General features: G+C 50.5%; 1 protein-coding gene across 7 annotated transcripts in view; it reads right to left on the reverse strand.

The window, feature by feature from the left end:
• Positions 1–4187: 4187 nt before the first annotated feature.
• Positions 4188–27193, reverse strand: part of MAPK4 (mitogen-activated protein kinase 4) — a 145077-nt gene continuing 122071 nt past the window's right edge. For all 7 annotated transcript variants that reach the window (XM_066352785.1, XM_066352787.1, XM_066352781.1 and 4 more), the window contains 4 exons: positions 15211–15355; positions 13619–13780; positions 8778–8979; positions 4188–6249 (listed from right to left, as the gene is read on the reverse strand). In XM_066352785.1, coding sequence (XP_066208882.1) covers positions 5553–6249; positions 8778–8979; positions 13619–13780; positions 15211–15355 — 1206 coding nt within the window. In that variant the 3' untranslated portion in view covers positions 4188–5552. The remainder of the gene's footprint in view (positions 6250–8777; positions 8980–13618; positions 13781–15210; positions 15356–27193) is intronic.

A 27193-nucleotide genomic window follows, 5' to 3' on the forward strand; every position in this document is an offset into this window, starting at 1 on the left:
CTCATGGTTGGGTCCATCCATCTCGGGCCCAGATGGAACTACTCAGCTTCCTGGATTTTCTCAAAGCATTGCTCACAGGAGGCTGCTCCGATGAGCTACCTATGCCAAAGTGTCAGGGAAGGCTGGGGGGTAAAGCTCCCCCCACATCCAGGTCAGGTGTGGGTGCTCAGCACAGGCTCCTGCTGGCCAGGCCAGGCCAAAGGAAGGGATGGAGTCAGGGCTCTTCCCAGTTGCGAGTAACAGAGTCCACTCGAGGGAGATGCACATAACGGGGATTTAGACTAGGGTCACAGGGTGTCTGATGAGAATGAAGGATGGGATACAGTCTGGTCCCTGCAACAGATGAAAACAGAAAGAAACTTGACCAGCAGCATTAAAGCAGTTTCCTTCTCTCTCTCCCTCCCTTTCTCTCTCTCTTTCATTCTGCATTATTCTTCTCCTTCTGTGATTAAGGACACATGATAAGCTTGGTCACTCCACCGTTCCAAAGTTGGCTTGTACTCAGTTCAAGCAATAGCAAAGACTGACAAGCATCTCTGCATGATAAATCAATTCCCAGGAGAGAGAAGATGACTGGCTTAACTTGGGTCAGGTGTCCACTCTGGTCCAGCCACTATGGCGGGGGGGGGGAGAGGTGTGCAGATGTATGATCATCTTGGTATAAACCTGGATACAGGGACCTTTCCTGTGGGGGAGAGAACATACTGCTCAGAGAAGGAGGGTGTGGTCAGGGCAAATACTCCAAAGTCTAGAATTTTTCTTATTGATTTGGAAAGGGGGTTTTCCACTTTTTTTTTAAGTGAGAGTAGGAGAGATACAGAGACAGACTCCCACATGTACCCCGACTGGGATCCACCTGGCAACCCTCATCTGGGACCGATGCTCTGACCACCTGGGGCCATGCTTGCAACTGAGCTATTTTTAATGCCTGAGACACAGGCTTGATGGAGCCATCCTAAGCGCCTGGGACCAATGTGCTCAAACCAACCAAGCCATGGCTGCAGGAGAAAAAGGGGGGAGGGAGGAGGTGAGTAGAAGCAGATGGTCGCCTCTCCTGTGTGCCCTGACTTCCACATGCTGGGTCAACACTCTACCACTGATCCAACTGGCCAGGGCCTCCACATTTTTGATGCAGAGTAATGTAAAAACCCTGGAGAACACATAACATTGAAAGTGTTTTGTAGGTCTGAATTCTGGATCCATTATTTACTATTGGTATAATCTTATTTTAATTATTTATGAGACCTGAAAGTATTGGTCAAAGTGCTTTACATATTTTAACTTATTTAAACTTCATAATGATTCTATGAAATAGGTGGTAGTATTATTATTATCTCCATTTGACAAATGAGGAAACTGAGGCATAGAAAAGTTAAGTAACTTGTTCCAGGTCACACAGCTAGTGAATGGGAGAAGTGGAATTTCAGCCCAGGCTGTCCAGGTCTGTTATCTTTGCCTTCAACCCCTATGTTATGCTGACCTTGGGTAAGTTATTTAACTTCTCTGTGCCTTACTTTTCTCATTTGGGAAATGGGTATAATGACATCTGCCTCTTCAGCTGTTAGATTAAAATAGATGGCACATATGAAGGCCTGCCCATTTTGTATTACTCTGGGTTCTCCAGAGAAACACACACACACACACACACACACACACACACACACACACACACACACACAGATTTGTTTGAAAGAACTGGCTCACAGGATCATGGAGCCCGAAAAACCTAAACTCTGTAGAGTGGGAGGAAAGAGCTGATGTTGCAGTTGAAGTCTGAAGGTCCTCTGCTGCCAGAATTCCTTCCTGCTCAGGGATGTCAGTTTTTGTTCTGTTCAAGACTTCAACTGATGGGTCGAGGCCCACCCATATTATGAAAAGCAATCTGCTTTATTCAAAGCCCATGATTTAAATGTTAATCTCATCCAAACACACTATCACAGAAACGTCCAGGATAATGTTTGATCAAATATCCAGGCACCATGGCCCAAATTGGCATAGAAAATTTACCATCACACCTTCTAATCCTAACTAGTTGGAGCCTGTTAATGAGGAGTCTGACGTCGTCCTTCCTTCTCACCTCTAGAGCCCCCAGAGAACCATCTTCGAAGAGTTGGAGGAGGGGGTGGCTCAGCCGATGGTTGACGTTCTCGGTTCTCAACCTTGTCTCTTGGTTCATGTGGCCACCACATCTGCATAGCCAGAGAGCTCCCTCAGCCACGAACTCATAAGCCCTCAGTTTGGTGTTCCAATACAGCTCTGGGGTGGCTGGAAAAGATTGCTTCCTAAAGCAATCCATCACGCATGTGCCACTATTGCCCCAGTGGTAATAACCGTGCTGACAGAATGAGTAGTGAACTAGCTTGCAAATCTGTTGACAAATTAGGCTTTCATGGGCTATAAGAAAAGACATGTAAGGTATTAGATTGCCTGACACTTGCCTCAATATGTATGTTACTATTATTAATATTGTATTTTAATAATGCTGCATGTTCTTAAATATATGTAGGCATAGTCTAATAAATAGGATAGCTGTGTTGCCTCAGCTTTGCTGTAATGTTCACCTGAGACACACTCTCACACAACTTTAGAATTACGGGAAACACACTATATTCAAAGTCAGTAGAGGGTTAACTCTCAAACCTTGTTTATTCTAAAAGAAGCCTGATTTTCAGAAGACTGGCCCTTCACTGCTCATAGGAGATAACCTCTGACCCCTTGTAATATCCTGCCTAGGAAGAGTGCTTTTTGCAAGTCTGAGGCCCTGGGCCATGCTGTATCAGACCAGCCGCAGAGTCCTACATGGCTGATTCCCCCTAAAAACCCTGCACATCAGCCTTAAACTGAAGTTCCCCATTTGATAATCCTTAACACGTGTTTTCACCTATTGCTGCTGGGAGAATTAAGTATGTCCCTGTGGAACTCCTTTGGGAGGGGACACTTTTTGGTGCTGTTTGCTACTGAGGCTTCTCAACTCCTTCTGCCTCAAACCCCATTTTCTACATTCTAGCAGCTCCAGGCCTCAAGGCCTCTCACATATAAAATTTCAACTAGGACTCTGCCCTGGCTCCGGGCCATTTTTTTCATTCGCATCTGCCCAGCTGGGAGATAGTTCCTCTCAGCTGACACTTTGGAGCGAATCCCAATTGGCTTAATAGGATGCTCCTCTTGGCTCAGATGCATTTCAACAGTAGAAAGTTCCTTTAACCAGAAGGTCTTTCAGGAAAGTCAAAATAAACAGAAACAAAAATTAAAACCCCTCTCTATTGTTTATATTTATATTTGTTGAATAACGAATGAAGTTTCGGCTAATGCTTTGCCACAGGTATTACAAAACGGTGACCTTGAGATGGGTGGAATCTTGGGTGTCCGTAAGGTGTGGCTCAGGCAGGAAATTTTGGGTGGTTGGCTCCCCCAAATCTCACGATGTTTGTGACTAGAGGGAAGGATAAGCCTTGGTCAGAAGGTTTGGCACTGGCTCCTAGATATGATTGAAATCTACGATATAAACACCAGGCCAGGTCCATGTGACTCGGGAGTCACTTCCTGGACTACCAATCTATGTGGGTTCTCACCTCCCCTCGCCTCCAGCTATAGTCCCTGTGAGACACTGGCCTTCAGGGATGCAGGGAGAAGCCAGCCAGTCTCCAGTGAACCACCCACTGCTAAACAGAAGATCAAATGATACATAAATGACCGAGATAATATGTGAATTAACAAATGAATTCATGTTCCAATAAAACTTTATTTGGCCCATCCTGATCAAGTTTAATAACGCTTAATAGACTTTTTAAACATGAGTAGTAATAACAATTCCTCTGTAATAACAATTATATATGAACTTCTGGTCAAGGTCAGCAGCTTGTTCCTTTACCAGAAATGTAAAGCCGCCCTCTGAGGACAAATGGCACATGAGGAGCAGTGTACATTTCCTTTTCTTCAACATAAAAACAAAACAAAACAAATACTTCATATTTACATATTTTCCATTTAAAAATCAGTCAATGTGATTAATTCTGTTTTTAAATATAGATTTCTACTATGTTGCAGGTTTCAATGTACAAATCCTACTTAGCTGATTAGCTTTAAGGTGCTGTTGAGGTGAGGGTGAACACAGCCAAGACAAGACTGGGGGGTCCTCTGCTCAGAGTGGCTACACTTCCTGTGGGCATCTTTGGGCATGTTGGGGGGGGGGTGGGGTGGGGCTGAACACCAGTGGCGGAAACAGCACGGCACTTCAGGGGCCTGGGCTATGCCTCTGCAGAGGGGTGCTGTGCCCACACATCACCCAGGCTCCGTGTGCGAGGGCACCTCTGGGTCTGCGTGATCCACACTCACCCTGGCCTACTTAGGAGGGGCATGGCTGCTTGGAGGCCCTTCCTTGGCCATGAGGCCTGCACGCTGCTGCCTGACCCGAGTGCCCTCCCTGTTGGCACCCCACCTTTCCCACCTTCTTACCTTTCTGGATTCCTTGTCCCTCAGTCCACTTGCTCTCTGATGCCCTTTTTTAGGGCTTGCTCTTTGCCAGGGCTAAATGGATGATCAGAATCAAGGGCAATATTACTGAAGCCTGACAGGGCTCATCTTAAATCTTCTAACATATTTGCTTTATGGGTGGGGGTGAGGGGCTCTGGAGGGATTCATGGAATTGCTAGCTTCAGACTCCCTCATGTATGACATCCCCTTGGGAACTAGGGCTGCATCTGCGTCTGCGCAAGTGTCAGCAAAGTGCATGAGGAGCCGGGAGAAGTGTGTGCACAGGCCTGGGAGGATGTTATTTTACCCATAGACCCCCAACGGGTCTGATCTAAACAAAGAATTCAGATGGTGCGGGAGTGAGGCAAATACAGAGAACGTGGCAAATGACAATATTTATGTACTTGAGGCACCAGAAAAAATATGCTTGACTAGGGAAAAGAAACTGGCTCAGTTTCCCATGTTGGAATATCAGAAACATTGCTCTAAAACTAAATAATAGAACATGGAATAGGTCAGCTGGTAATGGACAGGGAAGATTCATCTAGGGCTAACTTTTCTGACTGGAAGGCCAGTGAGACCCCAGCAGAGGAAGACATTATGTAGTGGACAGACACTGGTCTGGGGGCCGGGGGACTGGGACTCAAGGCTTGCTCTGACACTGCTAGACTTTGCTTCTCGGGTTGCTTCTGGGGTTCTGTCAGTTTTGGAGGCTAGTTGGGCCAGACTGTTTCATCTTGGTGCCTGCCTCCACCCTGGGCCTGCCCACTCCTGTCTAAGACATGTTTCTTCCCTGCATTCGCCACTTATAAAACGTAAGAGCCTCCTCTTTGCTGGGAAAGTGATCAACCCCCAAACTAGGCTCCTGTTCCAACCCACTCCCAAAGGTTAAAGGCTAGTTATTAAGGCAGTTTAAGAAACGGACATTCCTCTCGCTCCTCGGATCCTTCTTGTGTTCTGCGACCCCTCAGGTGCAGAAGTGGCGGTGGAGGTGCCAAGGAGGGGGCCTCCTCCTGCCAGGCCCAGCTTTCCCGGGGGGCCTCCCGCGCGGGGAGGGTGCTGGAGCGGCCCCTCCACCCTCACCACCTTTCTTTGGAGAAGGCCTCGGTCTGCACAAGATCTCCAGGGTGCTCCGAGATGCACGTTCCGTTGAGGTCGCCCAGTTTATTGTCCGGCAGGTCTTCAGGCTTGGTGCAGAGTTTCAGGGCACGAGAGATGAACACGTCCAGGTCGAACTGGGGGCTGGCGCCACCGTCGATGACGGCCGGGCGGCCGGGCGGGGACGCAGACAGGGGGCGCTCAGGACCCTCGGGGGGCGGGCTGACGCGCTCTGGGCCGCCCTGCGTGCTCTGGACCCACTGCGCGATCTCCAGGAACAGGCTGGCCGGCTCGTCCTCGCGCGCCCCGGCGTCCGCGGCCACCGCAGCCGTCGGGGGCACGCCGGCCGCCTGCTTCCAGTGCGACAGGTCCAGGATGAGCTTGGGCTCCGAGTAGTGGTGGGGCTTGTTGTCGCGCCACAGCAGCTTGTCCAGGTAGGACGGCGACCCCACCTTATAGTCGCAGGAGTGCCCGTAGTCGGCCTCGAAGGCGCGCTCCATGGACGAGTGTGACTGCTCCAGGAAGCGCTCGGAGCTGCTGTGCGAGTCCTTGCGGGGGTCCACCTGCACGTCCTCCGCCAGCGGCGCCGAGCCCGCGCGCGGGTCGCGCTGCACCTCGCTCGCGTCCTGGCACCGGTCGGGCCTCCACTCCAGGTCGGATGACAGACTCACAGGGTATCTGCAAAGGTACAGATGGAACGAACGGCGTTGGATCCCCAGCCATGCCCTTCAGCTCCTGTCCCCATCCAGCTCCAGGGCGGGAGGATGACGGGACAAGGCAGTGGTGCGCCTCCAGGGCTCAGGTATAAAGGGATTGTTTGACTTAGCCCCTGTATTCTTTTGTATTCATGCAATACCCTACCAACATTTCCTGAGCACCCAGGCACGTTCTAGGCATTACCAGACTCAGCTGTGAACAAAACAACAAAAGCCCTGTCCTCATGAACTTACTTTCCAGTAGATGTACCTATGCAATGCTCCTTACGTTTGATGTGCCACAAATCCCCTTGTTAAAATGCAGGTCTCCAGCCAATAGCTCTGAGCTGGGGCCTTGGATTCTGCAGTTCCATCTTAACAGGCTCCCACATGCTGCTGCTGGTCCAGAGACCACGCCCGGAGTAGCAGGGCCCTACTGCGTGCTTCTTGGCCCTGGTTCATGGGAATCACCTGAGGGACTTAAAAATCAAATCCTATGCCTGCCCTGTACCTCCAATTCTGATTCCGTAGGTTTAGGATGGGGTCGTGCATCAGCAGATTTTTAAACCTCCCCCAGGGATTCTAAGGGACAGCCAGGGCTGAGAACTCCTGCCCTAGTGTGTCTGACTGGACGCCCTACAGCACTATGCGTAGATGCAGAGCAGGTGGGGCCTACGGAAGGGTTATGGACCCTCAGGGATGGCCAGAGATCCTTGGAATTCTGCCCTCTGTCAACTGCCTTGCAGCCATAGAAAGTGAGGTCAGCTGGCCAAGAGCAAACGAAGGGCAGGTGGGCGGGAGAGCCAGGCCCCAGCTCAGGCTGAGACCTCCCTTCCCTGAGCCAGGCACTCCATGCGGAACCTTCTGGGGGAGGGGAAGGTATGGAGAAGCCTAGAGGAGGCATCAGCCAGCAGCCAGCTGCTCACAGAACAGGGGACTGGCCCATTGTTTTCCCTCACCAGTGATGAGGGAACGGGTGTTCAGAGGTTAAGCAGTTTGCCCGTGCAGCAGGCCTAGATGAAGGAGTTTGCCCCATTGTTTCCCTCACCAGTGATGAGGGCGGGTGTTCAGAGGTTAAGCAGTTTGCCCATGCAGCAGGCCTAGATGAAGGAGTTTGCCACCGCCTTTGTCGTCTGCCTCCCTCACGCAGGGATAATGGGAACGTTTGGGAGCAGAGGTGCACCAGGTTAAAAGTGGTCAGAGCTGATGGACAGCAGCCAAAGAAGCCCTGCTACCGTTTTTCCTGGCAGCAACCCCATGTCACAGCCATGATTAGTATGGGATGAACCACCCTGAGCCCCCAAATGCTGTGGAGTGGAGGGGGAGGGACTTCAGAGACCACAGTCAAGGGCAGGCCAAGCACAGGAGGTGGCATAAGAGAGAATGTTCATTAATCTCCACTTGCTAGGAACTCTTGATAACAACAGTCAACATGGACAAACCAATAAACCTGTCTAAAAATAGCAACGTGGCCCCAACCCTCCCTGGGTGCCTCCTTAACCTGAAACCCATCATCTGTCAAATGACTGAAAAGGAGATACTGCTCATCTCTCACTGATCTAACTAGCTGTCCCATTCCCACAACAGCGAGGCTCCCACCTAGGCCCCTCGGAGTCCTCGCTGCTAAGCCCTCGACTTGACTTCTAAATTGAGCAGCTATGGCTGTGTCTCCCAGGAACAGCAGGTGGTGATGCCGAAAACATTTAGCTGCATGATCTAAGAACATCAGAACAGCAAGGGACCTAAGAGATTATTACATACCTTGCCTATGTGGGTAATGTTTAACGTATCTTTTTTAAAAAGTATCCTTTTAAAAAGCATCTTCTACCCAACTCTGACTTGTTGGGTAGAAGTCTGGGCACACTGTGTTGAGAAGGATTCTGATGAGCAGCCCAGTTTAGCAGGAAAGAGTCCTGGGATTGCTTAGCAGTGTCTGACATGGATGCAGATTGGGGAGGACCCCAGGTGGGCCAGATACTGGCTGTGTGACACAAAGCCAATCTCTAACCTCTCTGACCTGTAGCTTCCTCATATGCCAGTGGGCAATACCAGTGGTGGTACCTCCCCCTGGTGGCACTCTGTGGCGGTGCAAATGATGTGAACACATAAATGTGTTGTCTAGTGGTAAATTTCACACAGTTTTCTTGCCTTGTGTTGCTGCAGTTTGCTTTTCCAGAGCAAATTCCCAGCCTGCTAGAAGTCAGCTCCTGCAGTGGGTACTCATTTAAAGGCTTGTATACACCCAGTATACACGGGGTGGGAAGGGAAGCTGGTGGTGGCTGTGTTGCACAAAGGAAGGCCCCTGACAGCACATGTAAGACGAGCTGGTCCTATCCTGGGAGTGTCAGGGCACAGGGGAGAGAAGAGCAGGAAGGTACATTGGGGAAAGTGCCCTGGGCCATACAATGTGGGAGTTGGAGGGAAAGGTCACATAGGATCAGAGGCAATTTGGTAATGGAAGGGCAGGAATGTGGGCTCTGGACCCAGGGCTGGAAACTTCTGGAGCCACACCTGTCCCAGTTGGAGAGCTGGCTCTGGTTGGCGGCCATCAGCAGGATGTCATCAATCTCGTCCTCGATGTGGAAGGGGTGCTGTGAGATGGGCTCGTCCTCCGGGCACGAATACGGGCTCATGTAGGGGTGCTGCAGCCCCATCTCGGCTGTGAGGCGATCCATGGGGTTAAAGGTCAGGATCTTCTCCAGAAAGTCGATGGCTGTGGGGAGCAGAGCAGGACACGATGGTCATTTGTTGCTGTCGCCACCCAGAGGAGACTCCTTGTACATTTCCATTTGTAAAAGGGTGTTTAGCCATTTTCTCTCTCATGATCCTCACCATAATCCAGTGACAGGTTTGGAGTAGACGCTGCTTTTCTGACCTCACAAATCTAAGTAATAGGGGCCCAGAGGGAGAAAGGAAGGAAGGGGCTTGCTCAAGGTCACGGTTGGTTACAGGAGGTCCAAAGCTAGAACGCTGCCTCGAGGCTGGATTTCTCCAGAGACAAGGATTGGGGTGTAGGTAGTTATATGGCCCCCAGGAGTGCACTGAGAAGCCAGTCGAGGACGTGCCAATGCGCAGGTCCTCCTGTGGACACCTGGGGCTCGGTTCCACTGGGGTCTTCTAGGCGACAGTGTGGGACACACCTCAGAGGTGGCCTCCCTTAGAGGGAGTGCTGGGGTATCTCTTCACCTGCTCCCATTTGTCTTGGGTTGAACGCTGCTGGGGTGGGTGGGGGAGGCTCCCTGAGGTGCCGGCAGTAAATAGCACCGACGAGAAAGGTCCATGGAGGTGGGTGGGCGGGACAGGGCTGGGAGCCCAGAGCTCCTAGTTTAATTCCGGGCTCACTCTACCATCTGTTGCCCTGGGAGGTTTGACAAGTCAAGGCAGGCGGACTAGATCTGCTATTTCACCAGCAAACTGAAGCCCTCTGCTGTACCAGGCAGTAACCTGTCAGTGGCTAGACCAAGGGGAGGTACTAGCGTCTGGCACCTGGGGACAAGAGGGACTCTCAGAAGCCCTGAGCAGTAGTGACTTGCCAGCCAGCATGACAGGATATTGAGGCTTCAGTGGGTGTCCTGGGCGTGCCCTGGCTGAGCTGTTTCCTCAGCAGGACAGGGGTACCCATCTGCCCTGTGAACTTGATGCTGCATGACCGCGGTAAGGCCCAGCCTGAGGTCTGTATTACTGCTCAGTGCTCGAGGCTCCAGAGGACTCACAGCTGGGCTAGTTATGTTACAGCCCAAGTGCAGAGGGAGGAATGCAGCCAAACCCAAGGCCCAGGCTGCTGTCCCCTCGGAGAGGCTCCCCGGGGGCCTCAGCGGCACCATTACCCTGTTCCTCACACAGCCCTGGGTCTCTTCGGAGGAAAAGTCATCAATAACTCAGGAAATGGATGGATTCTGAAGGTGGCTAGCCTTCCAGGAGGACGTGGTGTGGCTTCGTAACCTTAGACCGAGAGGTCAGCAGTAACTGATCACCCCCAAAGGCACTGGGGCTGCTTCTGGACCAGGACTGCAGACCTTGAAAGAGGACTGGCCTCCAGGTTCCCGGGACTGGGAGGGACCGGCAAGCGTGCTCAGCTCGGCCCTGTCCGCGCCAGGCTGGGCAAGTCCTTCCCTCTGGCCCTCCAGCCTTCCCCCAGCCCCGCCCTGTGACACTGGACCTTCTGACTAGGAAATGGAAAGTTAAAACTTTAAACAGCAGGCACCATCACCGTTATCATCATTATTAAAAACCCTGAAGCTGGGCAGTGAGGACCCTGAAGGCCACTTACTGACTCTAGTAAGGACATGTCTCCTCTTTCCTCTTCCCGACAGCTGCTCTAGCAGGTGCCCAGACACTTCCAGGAAGCCCCAATGTCAGAAAACCCTCCCTTTGTCAAACCTACCTCTGTCCCCTTGGCCCTCCGCCCCTGAGCCCAGCTCTGCCCTCTGTGCTGCCCTCACATCTGCACATTCTCTCTCCCCGTGACTGCCCCCCTCATGCTTCAAGGTGGCAGTCGTGGCCGTGGAAGCCCCCTCTCTACCTGGCACACGCTGACGCGTGTCTCCCAGCCGCCCCTGCGGTTAGATGTGGCTGTTGTGACGGAGGCCACAGAATGGAGGTGGAAGGGAAGTGTACACCCTTCTTCCAGACCTGACCCATAAAATCCTCCTGCAGGAGTCTCTGCTCTCTCTTGCCTTGCCTCTAGCTGGAATTTGGTGCCTGGGGGGACTCTGAAAGCTCTGTGCTGAGGCTGGCGGCTGCTCTGATGACCTGGGCCACAGGCAGAGGGTCCAGGCTTCCCCACTCTGTCTGGGCTCGAGGTCAGCAGTGGATACACTGTGGCAGGGTACGCGTGGACATCCGCTACAGCACCGGCTTTACCTTAACTCAGGACCCACCATCCCGCCCTCCCCCAACACCTTTTTCTCCTGGGTTCAACCTCCCCAGGTGGTTTTAAGGTGTTTCTAGTATAATGACGCTCTGTTCCATCCTGTCACCCTCCTGTGCCCAGTGGATTCTCCTCCAGAGTTCTCAGACCACTCCTCTGGGCCAGCCTCTGTCCCTCTCAGCACGTGGTGGCTCTAACCCCTCCCCACGTGCCAGGAGCTCTCACCGGCCCCTTAAAAAGTGCTCCTGTTCTCCATTCGCATCTCTGATGGCTATTCCCTGTCCAGCTCATCTGTTTCTTTGTCCCTTCCCGGAACGGTTCTCTAGCCATAGTGGGTTAATAAACGTGGGCTGATGCTGCTGAAAACCATGAGGAACTTGGTCTTCTATCAGGCACCACTTTGCGGAGTCTGACTTTGCGGAGACTCAGCCCACTACTCTCAGAACCAAGTCACCAAGGGCTGCTGTGTGTGTGGTTGCTTGGGGAAGCACACATGGGTAACACATTGTTTTTTTTGTTGTTGTTTTTTTCCTGTATTTTTCTGAAGCCAGAAACGGGGAGAGACAGTCAGACAGACTCCCGCATGCGCCCGCCCAGGATCCACCCGGCACGCCCACCAGGGGGCGACACTCTGCCCACCAGGGGGCGATGCTCTGCCCCTCCAGGGTGTCGCTCCGTTGCAACCAGAGCCACTCTAGCGCCTGGGACAGAGGCCAAGGAGCCATCCCCAGCGCCCGGGCCATCCTTGCTTCAATGGGGCCTCGGCTGCGGGAGGGGAAGAGAGAGACAGAGAGGAAGGAGAGGGGGAGGGGTGGAGAAGCAGATGGGCGCTTCTCCTGTGTGCCCTGGCCGGGAATCGAACCCGGGACTTCTGCACGCCAGGCCGACGCTCTACCACTGAGCCAACCGGCCAGGGCCAGTAACACATTCTTGATCCAGAATTCCTGAGAGGTGAACATACCTCTCAGGAATAATAAATAAATACAGATGGCTGAGTCTTAGTTTGTGGGGAATCAAATAACCCCACCTCCCCTTTAATGATGGGGAAACTGAGGCAGTTTCCTGGTTGAATGGGGATCAGGCCCAAGACATTGTTAGTCCAAGCTCTTGGTTTCTTGATGGGAGGCATGTGGCAGAGACTGCTCTGTGTGCCCATGTCTGTTCTCCTCTCTCGCAATAACAAACACAAAGTGTCATGGGGATGAAAGGCCAATTCATAGCCTGAATTGAGGCGGGGCCCTGTGGCCAAGTTCTGGCCAACAGGACACGAAACAGAGGTGAGCTGTACAAAGTCTGGCTCATGGCCTGCCGGGCAAGGGGACCCACCCTCCTTTCTCACCTTTTTCCAGGTAATACCCTAAGGCAACGGTAGTTAACCTTTTTATACCTACTGCCCACTTTTGTATCTCTGTTAGTAGTAAAAATTTCTACCACCCACCGGTTCCACAGTAATTATGATTTATAAAGTAGGGAAGTCACTTTACTTTATAAAATTTATAAAGCAGAGTTACAGCAAGTTAAAGCATATAATAATAATTACTTACCAAGTACTTTATGTCGGATTTTCGCTGTTTGGTAGAATAAATCTTTATAAAGTAACTTACTATAGTTAAATCTATCTTTTTATTTATACTTTGGTTGCTCCGCTACCGCCACCATGAAAGTTGGAACACCCACTAGGGGGCAGTAGGGACCAGGTTGACTACCACTGCCCTAAGGTGACGAAGGGGCCCTGGGCCCCTGGATCACTGTGGAGCAGGCCCTTCGTATCAGCCTTGGACTGTCTGCTTTTGGATTATTTTATGAGAGAAATAAACTTCTTAATTTTTCTTAAGTGAGAATGAAATCTTATTAGAGCTTTTGAGAATTTGGATCTCTCTTACAGTTGGCTGTAGAAGCTTCCTAAGGAAGTCTCGGACAGGTATGAAGCCAATGATAATGTAATATCTAAGATGATAGAGCAACTTTCCTATGCCCAGGACTCTACTTGTCACAACAACCCTACGTGATACATATTATTATACCGATTTTACAGTTACGGAAACGGATGCAGAGAACTTAAGAAACTTGCCCATGGCCACTAGCTAGTCACTAGAGGAAGTAGGAACTGAGCCTGGCTTTGGCTCTCAAGCTGATCGAGTTCAAGTTCTCCGCATTACACCGCACCTTTCAAGAAGGAAAAAGCAAAGAGACCAAAGGAGAAGGAAGAAGGCAAGTGGGAAAGGCAAGAAAGAAAAATAAGCAAATCAGGCTTGGATATGGAGAACCATTCATGACAGCCTGAGGGTTGCCCACTGGCCAAACTCCAGGGGCCAAGCGCCCTCAGCCTGGAAGAAGCCAGGGCAGATGGTGGCCGCTAGGGGGCCTCACTTCTATGGCTAGAGACTACGCTAGGTCCTTTTGGAAGGAGACCCTCATCCTTGTCCCCCAGGTGACGCCAGAGTGCAGCCTCGATGCTGGCCTTGCCGTCGGGCGCGGGTACCTTCACTGTTCACTTCCGGGAGCAGCTTGCGCAGGGGCCGCTTCACCTCCCAGGTGCTGCTGACGAAGGAAGGCATCACCCTGAGCAGCTCGTCCTTGTCCTCCTCCCGGATCACGGGGATGGTCTCCAGTATGAGCTGCATCTGCTCCAGCTCGTGGGCCCCTGAGGAGGCAAATGCCAGACCGTTATGCGTGCTGCCCAAGCGACTGGGCGTGTGGAGGTCCTGCAGTGGCTCCGGGGGCCCTGGGAGGGGCAGCACAGGACAGTGGGGGCAGCCTGGGTGGGGAGCCGGGAGCCCTGGGCTCTGGTCTTCACTCTGCCACTGACTTGCTGTGTGACTGTGAGCAGATGGCCCGCTGTCTCTGGGGCTTGCTTTGTCGATGTCCCTGCCTCTGGAATGGAGTAGTCCGACAGAGCCCGACCCAGCCAGCACTAACAGGACGGGAACAGCCCGGCCCAACCAAGGCGTTCCGAGTGCTCCTTCCCCCACGCCTCTCTGCACGTCCCTTACCAGGCAGAGGAAGGAAGCGATGTCAAGGTTAGCTTTCCAATTAGGAGGGTTCCAGTTAGGAGGGGATAGATTTAGGAAGATCCCGTTGGGTTTGGGATGTGTCCTGAGCACGCTGCCTCTGGGCTCGTTTGGGCAGAGGGAGGAAGACAGGCTATGCCCGGTGTGTGGATCAGGATGGAGCCAAGCATTCATTCACTTAACCAGTCATTATTTATTGAGCACCTCCTCTGTGCCAGGCAGCACTGGATGCTGAGAATGAATATCTTTCTCCTCTGCAAGTTTCTGCGTCTCAGAAACTCAACTCACCTTCTGCACCCGTGCAACACTGGCCCTGGCACCGGAACTTGGGCCCTGCTGGTGTGGGCACGGTCTGTCCCCTGCTATCCCGCTCTGACCTCCCGGCTACTCTTAATTTCATTATTTCCATTTTCCCTCTTTTGCATGAGTGGCCTTTCCACTTCCTCTCCCAGGATGAATCCTGAACCGAGCCTCTCTTTGCTCAAGGAGTCCCCCTGACTATCCAGCTGCACAGGGTGAACCCCCCTTTCCACCTGGTGGCCCAGGATGGGGCTCTCCTGTGTGTCCCCACGATGCCCTGTGTGGCACTAAGCATATGTGAATGCTGTGAATGCCGACCCAGACAGAAAGTGCCTACAGCATCAGGGCCTGCTCTCAAGGGTCCCTTTGACCTCTCCCTGCAGTGGGATCATGAAGGTTTAGTTCAGGGCCTCTGGGAGTCCCTTGTGGGGTGCCCTCCCCCAATGAACACTCCAGACCAACTGCTCAGAGTGGCAGGGAGAGAGGAGGAAGGGGCTGAAAACGTAGGGTGGGTGTTTTGAGCAGTGAATCTCAAGGTGTTTGAATACCGGCGGTTACTTGGTTTTCAAAGTTCTGTCCTCAAAGATTATTTTATGCCTCTCTAGTACTTGGCCTAAAATGATAGTAAGGTGTCTCCAAGTAGTGCCATAAAAGCCACAGAGGTTATTTCAAAGAGAAAGTTTAGCATGTTTTGTGCACTCAGTTCTCCCTTTTTTTAGAATGACACCAGGGGAGAAGGTGGGGGGTATGGTTAGCAGTTTACCTGCAAAGAGCATTCTCCCTGTGAGCATCTCGGCCAGGATGCAGCCGGCGGCCCACATGTCGATGGCTTTGGTGTAGTTGTTAGGGGAGAGGAGCAGGCGTGGTGAGCGGTACCACTTTGTTACCAAGCCTTCAGACAGATAACCCTGGAAGACAAAATCCCGGGTTCCATCCATCAGGGGTGCGGATTCCCTCCCTCTTCCACACCTCTTCTCGGTTCTCTTCTCCTGGAAACAGGACCCCTCCGGGATCCTTTCACCTGTTGATCTGAAAGGAGCATTGGGGAACAGAGGTCTGATTATAGGGGGGTCAGGCTGGCCTGTGGGGCCTCAGGAGGCTCTGGGGTTCTGAGTAGAAAAGGATTCAGGATACCAGTATTTTAGAAGACACGAGATCCTAGGCCAGCTTGCTGTAACCACGCAAAACAAATCTGTCCTCATCTAGTAAGAAAATGGGTAAGTAGGAGCCATACTCAAGTTCATTACTGCCCTCAACAGAATAATGACGAGACACTGGAATTTCATTTATTCAGTGGCCGACTCCCAGAAATAGCCATTCATTTGAAATCAAGCCAGTTGATTTGTTGCTAATGGTTAGAAGGAAAGCAACTATGATGCCAGAGCCAGGCTCCTGCTCAGAATGGATCGGGCTAGCTTCATAATGGATGCAGGTGAAGGGCACATGAAAGCAGACCTAAATGGCAAAGTGGACACGGCTCTTGCCCAGATGATTACAGGAGTTCTACCTGGTGTCTTTATGGGGGGGACAGATGTTCTAGCTGATTTCAGCCATTGCTCAGTGATTTGTGGTCTGAGATGGAATCCCTCCCTGCAAGAAAACAGTGATGACATAGGATTTTTAGCGCAGATAAGAAAATACAGCCAGGCAATTTGGAAATTGTTCTCTATATAATTCAGAAAGCTAACCCAGCAGTGCAACCTGAAAACGTCCATTTGGACTAACTGAACAATCTCTCTAAAGTGAGAAAATAGACCCATTTATCCCTTGTCTTGTTCCAAAAAGGATTGGCCGACATAAGTAATTTTTTTCATTGCGCATTGTGACACCTTAGTTGTTCATTGATTGCTTTCTCATATGTGCCTTGACCGTGGGCCTTCAGCAGACTGAGTGACCCCTTGCTTGAGCCAGTGACCTTGGGTCCAAGCTGGTGAGCTTTTGCTCAAACCAGATGAGCCCACACTCAAGCTGGCGACCTCGGGGTCTTGAACCTGGGTCCTTGGCATCCCAGTCTGACCCTCTATCCACTGCGCCACCGCGTGGTCAGGCGACATAAGTCATTTTTGAAAAGTCAGGTGTGTTGAGGTATGCTTCGCATACAGTAAAATTGGTCCCTGTTAGTGTACAGTTCTGTGAGTTCTGACAAAAGCATAGAATCACAGAACCACCACCACAATCAAGGTAATATAACAATTCTATCATCTCAAGTAATGCCCTGTGTCCCTTCTTGTCAATCAGGTTGTGCCTTGTTCAGAATGCCATGTAAATGGCATCACAGTGAGAAGCCTTTTGAGTCTAAATTCCTCCATTTAGCATAATGCATTTAGACTCATCCATGTTGTATACACAGGAGTTTATTAGGGGTTGAAGTCTGATTCTAAAAATTACAGAGACAAGCTAGACTGTCTGTAGAAGGTCACTTCTGGGTGGGTAGGCTATAAATAAAGGATGGTCTGAAGTCACTTCCCAGTCCAAGGCTGAGACTGTCAGAGGAAGACTAAAGCAGGATCACCCAGAGAGAGCTGACTTAAGGGAAGTTTTCCCCGACATGTAAATAAACAGTCTGTTAGGGAATGGAATGCCCTATGATTAACACCTGTCTGTTTACATAGAGCAGCTGGGGCTGAAGAGAACTGGGGACATGGGGGGAGGGGGTGCTTCCTTCTGAAACACCTCTCAGCAAATGAAAGAAAGACGTTTATTTGGCCAGAACCACGGGCCAGAGCTTGATTACCAACCCCCACCCCCACCACTGCCCCAATTTTCCTTACCTTTGAATGAAAACCAAGAACCTGCTGTATTTTTGTGAGCTACTAGCTGCTTCCCTATGGTTACTTGTCCCTCAAGCCCTTTGGAAATAAAAGGGGGTTGCTGTGTTTCAGAAGCCACGGGACAGAGGAGGATGTGGGAAGGTACAGTGTCTCCTGCCTGGCTCTGAAGCAAGACAACCCTGGGAGGGGAGGGGGAGCGAGAAAGGAGTGGCTCCTTTCCTGGGTGGCTGGGGCAACTCTCTGGAGGCCAGGAGCCCTGGGTGTCTGAGCAAGAGAGGCACTGGGGTCCACAACACGATACTCATGATTAAATTCGAGAGTGGAGTTTCCGTTGAATAGATGGCGTTTTATTAGAAGGGCCCATAAATCAGCAAGTATATTGGCTCACAGATAATTCTAAATGATCTTCCTCCCGAGCCTGCAGAGAGGAGTTTCAGTTCCGTTTGAATGTGGAGGACTCTGTACCCAGGGATCAGAGGTCTCCAGGGGGCTCTCTCGTGGGCAGGCTGACAGAGCAGGGACTGACTGGGCAGGTCAGCAGGCACATGCAGGACACGTGTTCTGTGAGCTGTAAGAAAGACGTCACCGTTCCCAGGAGACAGAAGCCAACACTCTGCAATTCTCCGTGGCTCTTGTCTCGGCAGCCGGGAGGCAAGGCTGGCATTGTCCTGTGTCTTTCCTTTTACCCCCTGGCCCCTTGGCGGTCCTGATGAGAAGCTGGCTCTGGAGATGGCCGGAGAGGCAGTCAGACACCGCTTCCAGGCTAGACCCTGTCACAGGGATCTTTGGAGTTTTTTCAGCTATTGCTCCCACCTGCCCATTTTGCTGTCCTTTTAGAGTCCTGTATAGCCAATGGGAGGCTTTGAAAGCTTCAAAGGTGTTTGAGAAATAATAATCTAGCAGCAGCTGCCCTGAGATCAGGGTAATTAGGGGTCCACAACAGACCCGCAGGGAAGGTGCCATTAAAGTTCTGAGCATTCTTTTCTCAGAAGAGGCAGGGGACTGAAACTCCGTCCCAGATGCCTGCCAGGGAGTTCAGGAAAGCCTCCCTCCAACCCACCCCGGAAGGGTGGGCAGCCATCCTCTGCCTCTGCGAGCCAGCTCTGAGGGGCTCCAGTCTGTGGCTGGCCCTCTCTATGCCTCTGCCACCTAGATCCTGATCCTAGGGTCTGGGAGTTGGAAGTGGGGGAGAAGGCATGATCTCATGAGCTTCCGGCTTCGCCTGTTAATGATATTGTAGCTTCTGGACTCTCACAGCAATGGAGAGACTTTAAGTGGGTATAACATTCTCTCAAAAATAAAAGCCTAGTCAACTGTAGCTCTGCGCGTGTGTGTGTGGGGGTGACAGGGTGGCAAAGGTTGTTCCCCCTCATACTGAATGGATGCTTCCAGGCCAGGACGGTGCAGGGTCCCCGAGAGCCTCACCTCCCCAGCCTGAATTACTCTCTAGCATGTGTCCTGAGAGCCATGTGTCCCTCCCATGTGACCCAGAAATGAAGATGATTAAGATCATCCCTGACTTCACAGAGGTTCAAGAGATGAAGAGTTTGATATGAAAAGATGATCGGAAGGACCAGGAAATGATCTTGGTCAACATTTACGCAGGACTTGCTCTGTACTGATCACTGTGCTTGCAATTTACATGAATTTATTCAGCAATCTTTCCATCAGCCTCTTGAGACAGGCTCTTCACAGGGTAGGAACACAGCTTGCCCAAGGTCACGTGACTGGGCAGTGATCCCGGGTGTCTGGCTCCGGAGCCCATACTCTCCCCTGTGCGCCGGCAGACCTCACCACCATGCATATTATTAGGTAGGGTCACTGATAAGCAGCAAGGGGTAGAGTGTGCTCAGAGTGCAGAGGGGCCATATTTTGTCCTGAGGTGGGTCAGCGAAGGCTCTGTGGGCGTGGGATTTGAGTTGGTCTTGATGGATGGGGACATCTTAGATAGCCATGCTGGGGAACATTTTCGGTGGTGATACCGAGCCAGAGTGAGTACCGGTGATAGACGGGGGAAGACCTAGAATATACTCGGGACAGAGAGACACTGGGATGAATGGGGTGTGGGACAGGGGCTTAGAATGGGAGGTCCCCAAGGAACTCCTGCATCAGAACCAGGGGAACTGCTTGTCAGATATGCAGATTGCCCAAAGCTACTGCTCTCCATCTTAAATGAGCCCCCTCCCAGTCTGAGAAGATCAGGAAGAATAAAGGAAGCATGAAGGGTTGCAGAGTGGGGAAGGAGGGGCGGTGGGCAGGATGGGAGTTTCAGTGCAGGCTATGTAGGTCCCTGTGAGTCTTACCAGTGGGCGGGGTGTGTGTGTGCATCGAGGTGGCTGCAGGCTCTGCACTCACAGTGAGCCAGGCTGCCAGCAAAGATGCAGCTCTCTGGGTAGCAGGGACTGACTGGCTGAGGAACATCCCGGGCACCATGCTTCTTTGGAAAGGGATAGGAATTCGTATGTACCCCTGGGAATTCGTATGTACCCCTGTCTGATATAGAAGAAACTAGGTCAAGTAAAAAAGAAATCCGTCTTGGAAAAGTAAGACTTGTAGCCTAAGGGGGTGAATGGGGGCTGTCGCATGGTGCCGTGATTCCTGTGGGGAACTGCTGGTGGAAGTACGGTGAGAGCCAAAGCATGTCACACAAAGAAGGGTCGACACTGGGCAGTTCACCCTGGAAAACATGGGCAGGGGCCAGGAGAGCTGCCTTTAGACGTTGGCAAGGCTATCATACGGACAAGGAGTTAAGCTTGGTTTTGAAGGCTCTGGGGACAGATGAGAGGCAGAGTATGAGACGAATATCCATGCAGTATAATACTAATAGCTTCTCAAACTGCTCTAACTGCTTTATATGGATTAACTCATTTCATCCTTGCAACCCCATTAGGTAAAGACTCTCTCATTATAGTCATTTTACAGCAAGAAAGTGGAGGCACAGGGAGGAGAAGCAACCTATGGTGGTCACACGGGTTGAGTGGCACAGCGGGTTTCAGCCCCAGGCTATGCAGATGTAGCACCTTTGATTTGAATATGGGGCTCACATAAAACAGCCCTCTGAAGCCATCAGGGATGTCCAAGGGGAGGTGGGGGACTGGGTCCTAGACAGGAAGAAGCGTCCAATCACAGAATGAAGAACCTTGGTGGGGGGGTGCCAACACCCACCCTCCTGGTGAATGCCAGAGCTCAGCTTCTCAAACTTCGGGTGTGCTCCAGTACTCAGACTTGGATTCCATCAGATTCCATTTCATCCCGCGAACAAGATGAGGCACCTATAGCAACAGAGCGCCAGATCATCTTTAATGCCCTGCCCCAGGGATTTATGATCGCCTTGCTCGTGGGTGGATTTGTCCAAGCCGGCAGCAGCGGGCCTCTACCAGGGGTTGATTCTTTGTGTATAAACAGACACTCATCAAAATAGCATTTAGAAAAACAACAGCATCCCGGAGCCCAGTTTCAGCAGAACTATCTGGCCTCCCTCTCCGAGTCTTCTCCCTCTGAAGGTAGAATTCTTATTTGTGCCAATATCCCTATCAGGCACGGTTAGGAGCCCCTTCAAACAGAAAGAACACCAGCCAAATAGCCTTTCATATTGCTGACTCCAAACTCATTCTATTAAACTCATTTACATGAAAACATGCAGCAGGGACTCTCTGTAGCTGAGGGAAGGAACACACACTCTCAAAAGCCCCGCACAGTCGTTTGTAAGTCGTCTGGTACATTCTGTTTATGCAGCGAAAATACACAGGGGTGAAGAAACAGCACAGTTAAATCAGCAGCACTGAGTTTTCATTAACTTCTAAGGTGCCCTAAATGCTGATCGGCACCACACCCCCTCACTCCCTGCCCTGGGGATTCTGCCTGCTGAAATTCACCAGCTCCTCCCTGGTTTCCATGGAAACCAACCAAAAGCCTTATTAATTTCCTGCAGCCCGGTGTTTTACTTTTTAAAAAAGTGATGACAGAATTGCTTTTTAAAAAATAATTTATTTTAAAATGTGAAATACACATGATATTTACCATCTTCACAATTTTTATCTGTGCAGTGCAGAGGCATGAAGTACATTAGCATTGTTGTGTAACCATCATGACCACCCATCCTGACTTCATCTCACAAAACTGAGTGTGTACCCATGAAACAGCTCCCCATACTCCCTTCCCGCGGGCTCTGGCCACTAGCCTTCTGCTCTCTGTCTCTATGAATCTGAGCACTCTAGGTTCCTCAGGTAGGTGGAATCATACAGTATTTATTTGTCCTTTGGTGACAGGCTTACGTCACTCACACGATGTACTTCCCGTTACTTTTTAAATAGCAGGAAAGTTGAAGGAACAGAGTTGGGCTTCTTTTTAGAAAGCAGTTTCTTGAAATGTGGTTGTCTTCTAATTCAATGAGATCTCACCATCATAGATAGAAACTTTGGACATGATCCTTTTGGGATCCAAATCACGAACTCTGAATTCTCTTACAGTTCAGAGACACGACAGCGTTTTGTCTGTTTGGCGCTGTACCAGGATCACCAGCTTTAATCCACCATCCTCGCCAGGAGCAGCTGCTGGGTTGATCAGAAAGGTGGGTGGATGGAAGGCTTGGTTCAGCTGCTTCTGCCTCAGTTTCTCCATCTGCTTGTGTTGCTGGTCTCCCAGTTTTCCTCTATGGGGCACTAGAGTCCTAGGAAGCTGCATCACAATCAACAGCCATCTTTAAGTGATGGGCCCTGCTGGGCTGAGGTGATTAATTTTTAATGGACCGGTCAGTCTGTGAACAAAGTCTCCTTTTAGAAAGATGTATTAACTGCCAGGCCCTAAATAGACATTTGTCTTACTGACTTTTAAGGGTGGCACCCTGGAGCAGCAGCTTTCAAACCTGCTATACCTTGGAAGCACCTGGGGAACTTAGGAAAACTCTGATGCTCAGGACACCTGCTGTAAAAATTATATTAAAATCTCTGAGGGAAGATCCAGGTATCAGTAATTTTTTAAAATTTAATTAATTAGTTAATTAATTAATTTTTATTTAAACAAATTTGACATTGGTCAACCAGAGTACATAGATTTAGAGAAAACATCTCCATATCACTTGGACAGTTGATTATGCCATATACCTATCACCCAAAGTCAAATCATCTTCCGTCACCCTTTATTTTGTTTCTCTTTATGCCCCTCCCCTTCCTCGCACCCATCAGAAATTTCTAAAACTCCACAAGTCATGCCACTATGTAGCTGTGTTTATGAACCTGTGTCCTAGGGATCTTTAGTTCACCTGCTCTGGAAAGGTAAGCCTGGTTCCTCAATTAGTGCTGGTTTCTGTTTCTAGCTCCATTCAAGAGGAGATGAATCCTTGAATAGCCAGAGGTCTTCCCAGATGGCTGACCCACCGGATGTGAAAATTTACTGGAACAGAATCAATAACAGTAGCTGCCATTGACTGAGACCTTACGACATGCCAGGCACTGTGCCAAGTGCTGCTTTATTATTAGTGCATTTGATGATCAAAATGACCTTCTAAAAAAGGTAGAGAGGTCAATGACTTGACCATGGCCAAATGAGGTAATAAATGGCAAGGCTGAGGTTGGGCCTTGGATGGAAAGAAGACAAAGTCCCTGTAGCCACAGAGCACACATTTTAGTAGGAAAGACAGCTGACCATATAACTATTATGTCTGGTGGAGACAGGCCTCTATGATGAGTGCACTTGTGAGCAGAATGAATCAAGGGAGTGACCCATGTGACCTTGTGGGGGAGAAGGTGCTCTCTGAGCCCAAGCCTACCTTTCCAGTCCCCCATCCCTGTTCCCACAGGAGGACAGCATTCCCATCTTCCTCCTCCCACCTGGCAAACCTTCCTCTCAGACCCCCCATTAACATCCAGGTATAAATAACGGAGAACAGCTTTGAGTGGGGGAGGAATCTAATATTTGTTGAGCAGTATACATAAGAGATTTGCCAGCTTTAGCTCAGCTGACCTCATGACAACCCTGGCAGATAGGTATTTATTTTTTCATTTTAAATCTGGGGAGATTACTGCAGCTCCCCCTGCCCCCGCCTGGTTTGGCGGGTGAGTACCTTTGTGTTCCTGAACCCCTTCATCTGCAAATTCCCAGCTCTGTGGGGGGAGGGGGGCACTAAGGGTAGGGCCCAGCTGTTTTATCTCTATTTGCGGTGTACAGAGCAGGTGCTTACTTTAAATGCAGTGCACGAACTGCACAGAAACTATAAGTAAGAAGTGATTGCTATGCCTGTGCTGGAATTTCAGGAATTGACCATCAATCAAGAGGACATTCTTTTGAAGTTTGTTGGCCATGTTAAAGTCACAGGACAAAGGTGGTTGCCATGTTCAAGTCCAGTCCTCAGACATCTCAGGACTCCCCCAGGTGTGTGTGGTGTGGATTTCTTTTTGATGCGGTGGTGTGGTAACTGGGCCACCTGGGCTGCTAGTCTCGCCAGGGGTCAGCCTGGAGGTCAGACTCAGCAGCTCACTGCATCCCTCCCACCTCCGCTCTGAGAAGGAAAGGGAACAAGAATCCCAAAGCACTTCTGAGTTATGTGTGTAAGAATAACGTATATTTGCTGGGTGCTGACCACATGCCAGCTACCGCCTTGAGCTCACTCTCTTCTTTCCTTTGATTCTTGTGACACTTTCACGAGTGGGCACTGTTGCTGTCCCTGCTCCAGAGGAGGTCATGGGGGTAGGGGTGGAGGCTGAGACAGGGAGGTCACAGACGCAGTACCGAGGTCACCAAGTCCCCCAGCAGACAGTTCAGTTCCCAGAGTTCCTCTCCTGCCACAGGCCCCCCTGGTTCTGCTCTCTCCAGCTGCAGCACAGCCTGGGACCTCACCAGAGGGTCAGACTTCTCCCCTGCTCAGCTTGCAGAGCACGCTCAGAATGATAAAAGAAACTTCTTTGGGCTCCCCGTTCTCAGAAGGCTCTGGGGTCTAAACCACCACTAGGAAAAGTAAGAGAAAGGTGCATGTCACGGTCTTGCTTCTCCCCCTGATGCAGGGTCTGGCAGAAGCCAGAAGGGTGTGGCAGGTTTGGGAGCCTCCAGGTGGCTTAAGTATACAGAAGGCTTGTTACTAGATCCAAACTTGCCAGCCTAACTTCTCAGGTTCTTCCCGTGGCCCTCTCTCTCCCAGCCTTCTCGCTCTCCTCCCTCCTGGGGTCGCAGTGGATCATGTAGGGCATGGCCACCACCTTTGCCTCTCCTGAATGCCTAATCCCTCCCTTCCGATCTAGATCCCACCATCCCACAAGGTGCAATTCCTACCTCGCCTCTTCAGGACATCCTCTTTCCAAATGACCTCTAACTGACAGGGGGAAACGGCCAGAAAGGGAGGAAAGGAAAGAAAGGTTTTTGACAGATGACCCCATCTGCACCACTCATGCCCACTGGGTAGACACAAGCTTGTCTGATCCGCTCAGATTTCAGTCTGTGCTCTTTCTGCCTTTTTGGTCTGAGCACCCCCGACAAGTGGGAATAGCGGAAGAGTAAACACTGTCATCTGCCAAACATGTTTGATTCAGGCTGATTTCTTAGAGCGACCAGGAGAAGGAGTCGTATCATTTCCCTCTCACAGTGCTCAGCAAAGGGTTTTTCATCTTCAGTAAGTGTCTGGCGATGCTGACAGAGGTGATGCTAATGACCAACATCTGGAGGCTGCTGTCACACTCATCTGCAGCTCTCGGTGAGGGTGGTGTGGGTGCGGAGTGAAAGGAGGGAAGTGGAGCCAGAGGTTGGCAATGAGGAGAGAGGGGCCAGTTCTTCCCGGAGGAATTAATGGCCGCCTATTAGGTGTCACCAAAACCATCTCTATGCAAACAACTTGCAGGGAGTCAGGTGTGGGGCCTGATATTCCCACCTTCAGAGTAAATTATGTGGGGGAATAGTCTTGGTGTGCAGGAGGCCACTGTTAAAAGGCAGAAGGATACCTGTCACTCACTCATTGGGTATGAAGTGTTCACAGTTGGGGGCATACATACAGACATGAGCTCACTTTAAAGCAGTGGTCCCCAACCTTTTTTGGGCCACGGACCAGTTTAATGTCAGAAAATATTTTCACGGACCAGCCTTTAGGGTGGGACGGATAAATGTATCACGTGACTGAGACAAGCATCAAGAGTGAGTCTTAGACGGATGTAACAGAGGGAATCTGGTCATTTTTAAAAAATAAAACATTGTTCAGACTTAAATATAAATAAAACAGAAATAATGTAAGTTATTTATTCTTTCTCTGCGGACCGGTACCAAATGGTCCACAGACCGGTACTGGTCCGCGGCCTGGGGGTTGGGGACCACTGCTTTAAAGAGTTTACAACAGGGCTCTGTTGGAGAGAGGATACCACGTTAAATATGCTTTTTTGGTTGAGTATCACTTAGGAAATAGCCAGCTGTCTCTCAGTAGGACTTGCAGGAAACAGGACTCCAGAGGTGAACAGAGGAACGTACTTAGCCCATGGATAAAGATTGTAAAAGTCATTGATGGCCCTGGGTGGCCTGCGGACCCTAGGTGCCATGGGAGCTCCGGGGAACCCAATTTAAAAATGTCTGTGGTAGAAAGAGCATCAGACCTCAAGTCCTGAAGTAAAGGCCAGACTTTCAACTCACTAGTTACAGAAGCATGTGCAAGAGTCTCTGAGCCTTAGTTTCCTAACCTATAAAATGGAGACAATAATACAAACCCTACCTATATCGCAGGACTATCGTGGAATCAAAGGACAAACGGTCACACACATGGAGAGCAAATGCGTCAGAGCGCGCTCCCCCACCCAATGTTCTATTGCTGTTTACCAAACACAACTGGATGTGATTTCACATCCTTCTGCAGGGTCAACATTTTGAGCATCACGATCCCGAGTCATCACACGCACAGCTCTCAGAAATCAAAGGGAGGCAGAAACTCCTCTCCAGACAGAGCCTGATGGCTGTGACTCTTCATTAATTCTGCTGTCTGCCTTTATATTTTCTCTGCCTCTTGTCAGACTATCAGCTGTCACTTTTCTCTGCTCTAAGGGGGCCTGTCTGGTCCTGCTGTGGATTTGACAACCAGATAATGAAGTTTATTAGAATCGTGTGGAAAGTGAGGGTACCCTGGCTCAGGTGAAACAGAGCCACGTCCTGCGTGGGCTACCCACCATCTGTTTGGCAGCATAGGTTCTTTTTAACCTTCCATCTTGCCTGTGGCTCAGATGGACGAGGCCGAAAAACAGAGGGGTCACTGTCCTTATGAGTCCAAAACTTGTACTTCACTTGGGAGTCGCCAGCCAACCCTACTGAGTGCTGTCCCACATGGGACAGCAGAGAAGACCCCGGGTCAAATGTGAGTTGACAGAAACAGGTGTCTTTGCCCCAAGTTCTCCAAATCCAGCATCCAGCTGCCTTTGGTCCTTTTCTCTTTCCTCCCACATCCAGGCTCTGTGCTACCAGTAATAAGAAGGGCTCCCACCTGCTGAGAGCTTCCATCTTGCTAAGCACTGTACTAGGCACTTTGCATTCTTTATCTCATCTAGCTCTTAGAACCATCCTATAAAACAGATACCACTAAAGATTTATTACAGGTAAGAAAACTGAGCTTAGAGAGGATAAATACTTGTTCAAGGTCACACAAGTCTTTTTTTGTGTGACAGAGATAGAGAGAGGGACAGATAGGGACAGACAGACAGAAAGGGAGAGAGATGAGAAGCATCAATTCTTCCTTATGGCACCTCAGTTGTTCATTGATTGCTTTCTCATATGTGCTTGACTGGGGGGCTACAGGAGCGAGTAACTCTTTGCTAAAGCCAGCAACCTTGAGCTTCAAGCCAGTGACCTTTGGGCTCAAGCCAGCGACAATGGGGTCATGTCTATAATCCCATGCTCAAGCTGATGAGCCCACGCTCAAGTTGGATGAGCCCTTGCTCAAGCCAGTGACCTCAGGGTTTTGAACCTGGGTCCTCTGCATCCCAGTCCAATGCTCTATCCACTGCGCCACTGCCTGGTCAG

Source organism: Saccopteryx leptura, chromosome 11, assembly GCF_036850995.1.
Source record: "Saccopteryx leptura isolate mSacLep1 chromosome 11, mSacLep1_pri_phased_curated, whole genome shotgun sequence".
NCBI classification, from domain to species: Eukaryota; Metazoa; Chordata; class Mammalia; order Chiroptera; family Emballonuridae; genus Saccopteryx; species Saccopteryx leptura.